At 39.3% G+C, this 11,833-nt stretch overlaps 1 protein-coding gene across 1 annotated transcript; it reads right to left on the bottom strand.

The window, feature by feature from the left end:
• Positions 1-459: 459 nt before the first annotated feature.
• SFRP5 (secreted frizzled related protein 5) lies at positions 460-11,224 on the bottom strand. Its single transcript, XM_032225955.1, has 3 exons — positions 10,702-11,224; positions 5,465-5,542; positions 460-3,516 (listed from the first exon to the last, which is right to left on the bottom strand). Exons 1-3 carry the CDS (start codon positions 11,222-11,224, stop codon positions 3,173-3,175), a joined length of 945 nt encoding a protein of 314 aa, XP_032081846.1. The 3' UTR covers positions 460-3,172.
• Between the last annotated feature and the right edge of the window lie 609 nt (positions 11,225-11,833).

Consider the following 11,833-nt stretch of genomic DNA (forward strand, 5'->3'; position numbering starts at 1 on the left):
GCTGTTGGCCTCCCCAGAGTCAGAGGACTTGCAAAAAAATTAGTCACGCTGGGGGCTGAATGGGGCCGGGGTCAGGTCAGGACTGTTACAAAATGAGACCCTGAGGTCTCAGCCAGCCCCAGGTCATTTTATGTTTATGCTTAATTGCTTTTCTATATTAAAAATGTGTGTCATTTTGTTTATGGCTTTCTAGTTAAAAACCTGAAGGATCATTTGGAAAGTAAATTAGCTTGATGAAGCCCGAGGTGGCGCAGTGGTTAAATGCAGCACTGCAGGCTACTTCAGCTGACTGCAGTTCGGCTGTTCAAATCTCACCGACTCAGGGTTGACTCAGCCTTCCATCCTTCCGAGGTGGGTAAAATGAGGACCCGGATTGTTGGGGGCAATATGCTGACTCTGTAAATCACTTAGAGAGGGCTGAAAGCCCTATGAAGCGGTATATAAGTCTAACTGCTATTGCTATTCTCGCTTGAATTAAAAAAATATTCATTATTGGTAGAGTTGAGAAGAAAATAGAGTAACTGCAAATGATTCCCCCCCCCCCCCCCCCGGAAGTATTTAAGCAAAGGTGGGTCTCGCATTGGCAGATTTAATAGATATAAAATGATGTAAAGGAACTATAAATCAAAACATACAATTTATGGGTATGCTCAGATTTCACTTGACTGTAAGTTCTGTTTCCTGGTGGTCAGCTTTAAAGTTGTTCTTCAGGATAATGTTGGTGGTGTTTGTGTGGAAAAAAACCCCCATGTAGGATGTTTTTTCTATAACTTATCTTTGGAGTGAGAACCCTAACCTTTCAAATGAGTTTGAGTTGCATTAGTCTGAGAGCAGAATGAAGAGGTTTTGTTTATAAGAATAGACAAAAGTTCTGTCATGAAAGTAATTTAAGAGGATGTTTTAGCAATTGATAGGGAAAGTTGAATAAGTGGAATCCCAGAACTGGTCATTTTCCTTGTGTCAGCAACGCATCTATCCTTCCAACTTTCAAAACTGTATTTGTGTTTGTGTTTGAGATGATTTTATGAGGAAAAGACTTGATCTATGTCTGTAGGGGGCACTCAATGCAATAGTTGTGAAGCTTAATTGGAGAAATGTATTTTGTCAGTTTTTAACAATCAATTTTCATTTTATTTAATTAGCAAATAGGCAATCTTCTTGCAAGGAAAAGTATAGATTACACTAGAAGTAATTAAACCTGGAGATTTAGGAACTAAAAGTTCTCATTACTCCAAAATATTGTATCTTTGGTGGCAATCCCACATATTTTGGCACAACATAAGGTCTGGAATACAGTGGAGGATAGAGAATTGAAACTAAGCCACCAGTACTATTTATTCTGTTGCTTGTAATGTCATCATATAACCCAAAGAAGGATACCTTTTAGGGGTAAAATAAAAGACATAGATGGATAGCAAATTAAAATATAAACTCAGAGAGTCTATGAGAAAATATTTAGGGCCTGTGCGATATAATGCTTTTTCCCTACATAACTGATTCTTAAGACACAACTTTCAAAGTGTTCCTTTTTCAGATTCTATCTGGTGCAAATCACCTACCTATCAGGTTTTTTTCTCCCAACTTCCCCCTGCCACCCATTTTTGTCCTAAAACTTCAGAAATGTCCATTTTTTCATCTATGAAAACTTACCTGTTGTAGACAAATATTTAAAAGAGTTGGGGCAACAATGATGGCAGAAGCAATCTCGATATCCACAGTGTGTGTGTGTCACGTAAGACTGTTTGCTCTAGTAGTTAAGGCACAATGCTAGAAACCAGGAGAGTGAGAATTCTAGTCCTACCTTAGGTATGTGACTTTGGCCAATCACTCTGGCTCAACCTGCCTCATATGATTATTGTGGGAAAATAGGACAAAGGAGTATTACATATATTTGCCACCTTGAGTTATTTACAAAATAATAAAGGTGGGATTAAAAATAAAAAAATTAAATATGTGAATTTTGCAAACTCCACATATCTTAGACTTGCCAGGTTGAGATACACTGTTAAGAGTGTCTAAAAAAGCTTTTATCCCATTTGGAAAAGATATTTCTTCTCATCCACTTTTTTTCTCTGAAAGTTTTGGCTCGGAATAAGTCCCTCTGAAAAATGTATCTTTGTGCGAGAAGGATTATTCCTTTCCATTTTCTTTGTTTTAGGCAGTTCTCCTATCTCCCAGCCATGCAAATGCTATACATGCATTTGTGTGCCCAGCTGTAGGAGACAAGGAAAGCAACTTCACCCTGTTTGCCATCTGGCTGGCATCTATTCTCTTGGTGGTCTGGCATCCTGTATGGTGGATAGCCACCTGGAAGGCCTGGTTGGTTTGGCATCCTTCCTTGAAGGCAAACACAGCAATACTGATACTCACATTGCCAGCCTCCAGAACAATATTAGAAATAGTTTCAAAACATATCCAGTAACTTGGCCTTAAAATATGCCCACATGATTCAGGGTAGAGATGCTAATGGCAGGGATGTATGTAAGTGAAATTATGGGTAAAGAATCCCTTGCTCAAAACTATTGACTGCCTTTTAGCACCATCTCAAAAAATTGCTCAATCTTTGCTTGAAATTCTATTTGTTTGAATTGAAGATAAGAAAGCCCAAAATCTGGTCAGGTTAGTAGAATCCTAGTTTGAGCAATATATATTTCTTCAAGTACATGTGGTGATCTGCCATACTTGGAATCTGATTCCTGGACTATTGTTAAAAAAATAATGTAATAAATCGCTTTAGAGAGGTTTAAAAGAATGTATAAATGAATGGTTCATTAAACATGGATTTCCTGCTCTTTATGTATTTAAGACTTTTTATTAGAATGAAATGAAAATGGAGGAATTTATTTCAAATGTTCATTTAATTATATGTTTCCATTAAAACACTGAGCAATTCAGATTAAAAGAAGATACACTGAGATGTGATGATGTTATTATTCAAAGCCACATAGACTTTTCTTATTTGGCAGCTGATGGTATTTCAAGGCTAAGGAAGAATTTCTGTAAGATCTCTGAAGTCATATGAGTATCAACAACGTGCAGGATTCTTCAGAATATTTTTAAAATCAAACCCAATTATCCTATGGAAAACAGAATCCTCAGAAAAATGGGCTCTAACAGCTTGTATCTTGATGTCAGCCCGCCCACAGAAAAAGGATATTTGTGTGTGGGGCTTTCAGTGGGGGTCTGATCCATAAAAGAATGGATAGTGCAAGGAACATGGATAAGAGAACATGAACTTAACTGCAAATTTCATTTCCTTGTTCTTCTTCTCCCAGCGGTAAATGGCCAAGACTAGCAATCTGCCACCCACTTTTCGGCCCATAACCAGAAAGCTGCCACTGAGGTCATCAAGCTGAGGGCATGGACAGGTGCCTGCATTCTTCATATACAGTACCAGCTTTTTGGTGTCCTTGCGTTTCAGTGGCCCCACTTTGAGCAGTTTTTTTTTCTTTTGAGTGGCCACTAATCGCCTCTCCCCATTTTCCTTTTTGATCTCCTTGATGCGCATCTTCACCACTGTGGAAGAGAGGATAGATCATAAATTGCCTTAAGACATTACAACTTAAGGAGGGAAGTCAGTGAAGGTAGAATTAGAGAAGTAGATAAAATTGTAAGCATGCAAATTATGGAGTTTACTATAGTTCCTTTGATTTTATGAATTTTTTTAAGACTTGACCTTTAAAATGCTAGCAGAAGACCAAAGACAATAGATAGATGGTGGTTAATGCTGCAATGGGAGTGATTTAATCATCCCTTGCCACATTTTCCTACTGGCGACTTTTTTGCATATGACAGATGTCTATTTGTTTCAAGGCCCAGCTACCAGATTTTTAGCTATGTCCCATTGGTCATCCCTGAAGTCCACCACCGTTTCAGTAGTGAGAGTATCTGGAGAAGATATAGCTTATCCAATTTTTTTTACAGTCTGAATTCAGAGCTTTTTTGGATTGTTAAAAAGTTTATAGAGCACAACAGCATTGAATGCAGGTATAGGATTTGGGGGAATTATTGTACTTGTATAGTGATATACTACTGATTTCATCTTTTGATTTTCCCACGTGAGGGAATGCTTTGGGTGACTCTTAGCACAGATTGTTTCGAATAGAATATCGCATATGAACAGATCTTCCAAAAGGCACAAGAACTGGATCATCCAAAATGCAGGAACAAATTTATATTTGGTTATGTGGGTGGAAATGTGCAACTTTGGGAGGAGCATTATATTACCACGTACAGCCTGGAAATAAAGGAAGGTCAGGTATTGATTTATAACAACTTTTGGGGGGAAACCCTGGGAAAAAAATTAAGGAAATGCTACAAGTTGTGTTTTTGAATTGAACTATTAAAAAAAAAGCTATTTCATTTGGGGGTGGGGGGAAGAAACTGGTGCTCATCCCTGAATTAAATGGAAGTCAAGACTGACAACCTTAATGTGACACCAGAAGTAGAATATCCTGCAAGCCCATCTCTTAATCTCCACCTTCGCCTGTGGTAATAAACTGCTTTCCTTTCATGGCACACAATTGCCTTCATGAAGCAGCTGCCTTAGTCTGGGTAGACCTAGCTTCTCTTGAGGGTGTGAAAATGTACATGAAAAATGTATCATGTTCTGCTGCTGGTATCATCTTGTCTCCTATACATTAGTTCCTTAATAAGGAAAAATCGGCCATCTTTAACCACGGTTATTTTCAATCTTCGGTTCGCCTAGATCAGTGTTTCTCAACCTTGGCAACTTGAAGATGTCCGGACTTCAACTCCCAGAATTCCCCAGCCAGCATTGCTGGCTAGGGAATTCTGGGAGTTGAAGTCCAGACATCTTCAAGTTGCCAAGGTTGAGAAACACTGGCCTAGATTGATTATTCTAAGTATCTAGCTGATCTCATCTTTTGAAGGACTGAACTATAACTACATAAATATTTTATTATGATTATTTTTAAAATGTAGACCCTGGTTCTTCAACAAGGACTATTCAAGGCAACAAATAAATGATATACCCTTTTAAATGCAGCACTACAACATCAACAAAAGAAAAAATAAAAAGTACTGGAAATTCTAATAATTATAAGGGAATATAACACCATTATATGAATTATATGATCAGGCTGTTATTAAAACTTTGTTTTTTAAAAATCAGAATATTCAAGGATGTTGGAAGATAACAAATCAGGCAGACCTAAGTGACAAGGCTGCTTGGAAATGTGAGAAAATATCCTAATTCAATCTATTAAGAGATGAGATGGGTTCAGACAAAGGTTTTTTCCTGGAGTCAGAATTTAGGACTACGGTGAGTCAAAAAAAATCATATTGATTTGATCCCAGAAATAATCTGGAAGCTGCTGAAGGATCTGGTTGAAAATAAGTGGAGTTCAAGCAGGGAAAAGGAAGTAAGAATAACAAATATTTGACATATTCCCAACAGCTCCTGGTCTCAGATTCCTGCTGATACTTTGTGTGTATGATTTACCAAAGTCACTGGAACACATCTGCTCCATGATGCCATCTGCTTTGTGTTCCATCTCGCACTGGGTGCAAATCTTCGACACTGTAAGATGCAAAAAATGAATGTGAGCTGAGAAAAATTAGGCATATTTAGCGTTCTGCCTTGTATATTCCTGTCTCTGTTTTTATAAGCAATTGACTTCAAGTGATGATGGTGATTTCCTAATTACCTTGCCTTATGAACTTTGTAATTGTCCTGAAATATCCCGAATAAATTAAAAAAATACAGAATTCACCCTATCCAAATAGGAACTTCATACTGAAAAAAGTGGGGTTAGGAACATATTTCAGGGAAACTTTTTTTCCATATAGCTATTCCTGTGTGTTTTTCCCATTTCTTTTATTATGCAACAACTTTGTCCAAGTTGCTTTCCATTTATTTTTCCTACTTTTTGAATTAGAAGCCTGCAAAAGATATTAGGAAAATCAAAATATATTGTCTCTGAAGGAACTTCATATATATATATATATATATATATGTGTGTGTGTGTGTGTTTGTGCTGATAAATAAATAAAGGGAGACTAGTATAGATCTATTTCAAGCTATTTAGCTCTCATCAGCTAGCCATACCCTTACTGGGATTGGAACCTGGGCTGTATTGCATCTTAGGCAGATGTGTTAACCATTAAGCCACAGAGTTCCTCTCCTTATCAGCTGAGCCAGAGAGAAAGGTATATATTTAAAGTCACAACCCCTGGTATGCCCAAATATGGGAGGAAGTTCACTGCTTCCATTCTCTGTCCATCGGCTCGTCATAAGAGACCATCCAGACAGAAACCCAATATTTTTACTGTTGCCTTTTTGTTACATTTGTGTTGTATTTGTGCTGATAAATAAATAAAGGGAGACTAGTATAGATCTATTTCAAGTTATTTAGCTCTCATCAGCTAGCCATACCCTTACTGGGATTCGAACCTGTGCTGTATTGCATCTTAGGCAGATGTGTTAACCATTAAGCCACAGAGTTCAACTCCTTATCAGTTAAGCCAGGGTGATAGGTATCTATTTAGAGTTATGTAACTATGTAACTATGTAACTCTAAATATATGAAGTGTTAGCTGTTAGAATATAGAATATTGATCGACATTTTTCTCAATTTGGTGCTACTTAGGTATACAAGGAATAAACTGCAAACATTCTTGCCAAATGTTGGCCACTGGATAATGAGAGCTTTAGATCTTTACTAAAGAGTATTATGCAATATTCAACTCTTTGAATGCACCCCTTTGAAGAACCATCTCAGTATAGCTACTGAATTCTATTTTTAACATGTTAATGGGGATGCTTAAATAGATGAGGAATAATCACGTTTATATGAAATGTAAGTTTAATATACCATAATCAAATTTAGTTTTTACCTGCCTCTCCCATTCCTTTCTACTGCAGCCCCCAGCATTCTACTCAGTGGGCAAATGAGACTAAGACAGCAGGAAAGGGAATATTGTTCATGAATGTATGTTGCCTTAATGGGATGCGTTATTAGAGCATTGCTCTTTAGTTGTTACTCTGGATCCTACATGGTGGTTGCACACTCTCAACATCTAGAAAGATTTGCATAATTACTATATTAGTATACATTTGAAGAAAGGGAGAGGAAAATGAAAAAAGGCAATAAAGGACAAAGGGGTTTTTTTTACCCACAAAAAACCCCCCACCAGTGGGTCTAGTTTTCTTCCAACTTATTAAACTGGATAGGCTAAGGCTCTTACTGTTCTATGAGTATTAAAATACAAGAAGTGTGACATCTTTCTTTTTAACTCAGATAAAGAAAGACATAAACTTGGACCAATACTGTGAGTTTGAATTAAAGATAGATCCTGGATAAGTACTATAAAATTCATTGCATGATTATTTCTTTAGCCTTTTTGTTATTTCCTGGACTCTCCATCAAGCACTACACATGACTTGCTTAATACAGAGGCATATAAAGAACTTTGCTAGCAAGAACCTCTTCAGTTTGCCAAACATTATACTTAATCAAGTCATTGACCAAAAATGGTAGTAAGGACAGAATAAAATCTGCATTGCCCTTCTGAAGCATACAGAGAGAAACCCCATTAGAATACATTATTAACTGTTCCTAAATATCCAATGGGATGGGAGTCAGTAGAGATTATCTCCAAATACATTTCATAGTGATTATGTTCCCATGAGAAATTTTGGATTTTGGCCAAATCCCTCCTACATTAACAGCACTTCTACCCCATTCCAACTGGGAATAGTGACTTTGTGGAATCCTTGCTACTCTGTGAGTGCCTGCCTGTTCATTCACCCATCCATCCATTCCATCCATCCATCCACAAGGTAACTCTGGGTGGCTTACAAGGTTAAAAGCAATAAAACTGGTAGCAATAAAAATATGTATACTTAAAATTATGGTAATTAAGATGGGGAAAGGATGCAGTGGCTCAGTGGCTAAGACGCTGAGCTTGTCTATCAGAAAGGTCAGGAGTTTGGCTGTCTGAATCCCTAGTGCTGCGTAACGGAGTGAGTTCCTGTTACTTGTCCCAGCTTCTGCCAACCTAGCAGTTTGAAAGCATGTAAAATACATGTAGAAAAAACAGGAACCACCTTTGGTGGGAAGGTAACAGCGTTCCGTGCACTTTTGGCATTTAGTCATGCCGGCCACATGACTATGGAGAAATCTTTGACAGCACTGGCTCTTCAGCTTTAAAACAGAGATAAGCACTGCCCCATAGAATTGGGAACGACTAGCCCATATGTGTGAGGGAAACCTTTACCTTTACCTAAGATGGGGAGGGAGCAAAAATGTACATAGGAGGGGAGAGGTGAGATCAGCTATTGGTCCATCAATCACCTCCAGTGTGATACTTCCCCAGTGGAGCTCCAAGCTTGGTTGTTTTCTTGCAGATGTTTCACACAACTAGGCAACATAGTGATACTGACTTTGTTATGTACCGGTAATTGTGTAATGTATCTACAAGAAAACAACCAAGCTCAGAGAGCACCACGGATTCCACAGTTCAACCCTGAGCTACAAATATTTTCTTTTATAGAGACATCTTTCAGCCACCACAAAATAGGCATGGGGGAAGTTACTTCTTGTGGATGATTATTAAAATTCTACATGACTGATTGTGACTAGTGTCCTTAGAGCGAGTTGGGGAGGAGGAGCTTAATCAAACATTCCTGAATGGCTGTGGTATCTTGTGGGTGTATGAGACAGAAAATGAAAAAACAAACAGTATACCTAGGGAAACTTAATATTTGGAGACAATGATTTTGAGTCTCTTCCTATTCAAGCCAGATAAATAATTTTTGTAATCTTTTTTTTAGAGGACACAGCTGATGGGGACTGGGGTAAGTGGGGGAGGTGAGCTCAGGTAGAAGTTACTTCAGGGTTGTCTGAGAGAAAAAATAGTTTTGTATCAATGACAAGGTTTAGGTATTTGCTAATGTCTTGATTCAGTCTTGCAAGTTGAGTGAATATGACTGATGTATGTGCATGAGAGACAGATTAGTGCTGATGTTTCCAAACCATCCATTTTAATATTCCTCTGTTTTCCTGCTGTTCTTTTTATCTTGCTCTGGGTTGTACAGCAGAGCTATTCTGAAATGAAAGAACCTGGAGCTAAAAGCTGTGCTGGCAGTATTTCTCAGCCGTGGCAACTTGAAGAGATGTGGACTTCAACTCCCAGAATAGTCAAGATTGAGAAACATTATGTGCTGGAGGTTGCTGGGATTTGGCTTCTAAGGCCTGGGTTATGGAAGTAGCTTGGCTATATCTCCTTCTTGTGTGAGGAAAACATTCTCATAAAAATTGCTCTGAATGCTATGGTGTTTGGGGTGAAAATAATATGCTTCGCCTCCATATCTATCTATGGAGATTCTCAGTTATCCAGGCCATGGTTGTCCCAAATATGATTTTTCAAGAGGGAACTGGACTTTCTGGATTTTTTTTAAAGAGACGTTTCACATATCATCCAAGAAGCTTCTTCAGCTCTCAGCTCCATAAATACTGTTGATTACATTCAGAAGCCTCTGTGAAAAATGGTGCTTCCTAGATCCCAGATATAGACTGGTTCTTACCAGGTCCAGATTTGGTGCTCACCAAGTCTAGGTGTAAAAAAAAAAGAGTTTCTGTGTTCTTTTTCCAGCTTGCTCTATAATCGGAATACCTCTGAAATTAGCCTGGGTTCTCTTTTGATCAGACAGTGCCTCCAGCTGGCTGCTGGGCCAAAGAATTTGCAAACAATTGCTTGTAGATAGCAGATATGCATGCCTATGTGTGGGCAAACATTTTTTGGTTTTACTTCTAAACTCTCTCTGTATTCACTTCTCCCAGATTGCATGCCTGAGAGGATGAGTTCCTTCAAGGGTCATTATGTGGAGAAGCTTGCACTCCTAAAAGATGTATACTAGAGAAAAAGTTACATTATGTTGGATGTTTCATCCTATATGAATGCTACTGCTTTTGTAATTGGGCTTGGAAGTTATATTCCAGAATAAAAGAAAATCCTGAAATCATTAGAAGGAACAAATTATATATGAGGCTACTCACAGACTGTATTTTGCACTGATAGTAACACGCGTTAATTACAAGGTACTGGGATATATAGACAATAAGAGAGAATGAAAGCCCCAGTGTCCCTAAGGCAGGTAGGAGGATAATGAAGCAGAAGGTAATGTCCTGCTCTTATAATACAGAGAGAGAGAAAACATTGATGCGGGTACAGTGTTGTGTGGCAAATGTCTGCACAAGTTGCCTAATATGTAGAAATTGTAAAGGATAGAGAGTGGAAGTCCAGACTAGTGTTTTCCAATGTAAGACAATTTCTAAGTGTGTTGACTTCAAGCCTAGAGCTTCCCAGCCAGCATGGTGACTGCTGGGAATTCTAGTACAGGTAATCCTTGAATGACAACAACTCATTTAACAACCATTTGTAGTTACAACAGTACTGAAAAAAGTCATAACCAGTCCTTGCATTTACAATTGTGCCAGCATCCCGATGGTCATGTGATCAAAATTCATAAGTCAAGGACTACCTATAATAGAAGTCCAAACATCTGGAAGCACTGACACCAGGAAACATAGACAGAATATAGACAGAAGCATGCAGGAGATTTGTTACTAGGAACCAAAGTCCAAGGAGAATTGTAAAGGGGGCTTCTATAGGAATGGTATAAGAAATAGCTGTATTAATTTTTCATCCCACCTCCCCTGCCCTCCACACTGTTACCTGGTGGCTGTGTAACTTGGTTGTTTCCAAACTGCACTGTGATGCAGAGGTCGTTGTCAAAAGGAAATTTGTTGCAGTTGAGCATATCAGGCCAGGGGAAGCCATAGGATTCCATGACAGGCGCACATGAATCACGCACAACTTCACATAAGGAACGGCATGGATAGATGGGCTGATCCAGGCAGACGGGCGTAAACAGAGAGCAGAGGAAAACCTGTGTGTCTGAGTGGCATCTCTTGGCCAGGAGAGGTACCCAGCTGCTGGCTTGTTGCTTGACCTCAGGCATAGATTCATGTTCCAGCAGATTAGGTAAGCGCATTCGTTTGTAACCCACATTGTGGCAGAGCTGCAGATCTGCTGGGATGTCCACACACTGTGATTGCTTGGTATAGAAGTGTCCATGCTGAAAGTTATCTGAAGGCCAGCTGTAGTAATCATACTCCTGACTCATGGACTGCACCCAGCCTTGCACCAGAACTAGTAGTAGTGCATCCAGGACATTCCACCGACAGAAAAAGATCATGGTCCAGAGATTACGCTGTTTCTGCTGGAAAAGAGGCAAGTGAGTTGCCGCAGGTGCCACTGGCAACTAACTTTACTGCTCTGTTCTAATCCTTGCCAAATTGAACTGCCAGTACCTGCTATGGAACCCAGGTATGTATGCCCAGGAAATCAAACCTCTTCTCTCCAAGTGGCTCTTTATATTTGTCACTATCAGTGGGATGGAAGGAGCTGGATTCACGTAAAGCCTCTGCTCCAGGCTATTTAGCACCACCCCTTCTAAGTTTGCAAAGGAGCCTCTTGGGGGTAGGTAGCAGCCAATCTTCACTAGCAAGCTTCCCTCCTCCCAAGTCTGACTTGGGTGCCAGCCATGAAGATGTTTCTACCTCTAACTCTGGGCTGCTCCTCCACCCTCCATCTCCCCCTCCCTCCTTCTCCCCTGCTCTGGACCATCTGGGTTGTTCATATGCCTTGCACAACAGCCTTGTTCTTTTACATGGCATCAGGCTCCAGGTGCCATGGCCCCGAAATGCTACAAAGCAGCTATCGTTAGGCAGCAGATTTTCTGTCCCCAGGCTTCATTTCTGGAGTGCATTAAACACGAGCAGATTAGTATAAAGCGGCTTTCATT

The sequence above is a fragment of the Thamnophis elegans genome, chromosome 10, assembly GCF_009769535.1.
Source record: "Thamnophis elegans isolate rThaEle1 chromosome 10, rThaEle1.pri, whole genome shotgun sequence".
In the NCBI taxonomy this organism is placed as follows: domain Eukaryota; kingdom Metazoa; phylum Chordata; class Lepidosauria; order Squamata; family Colubridae; genus Thamnophis; species Thamnophis elegans.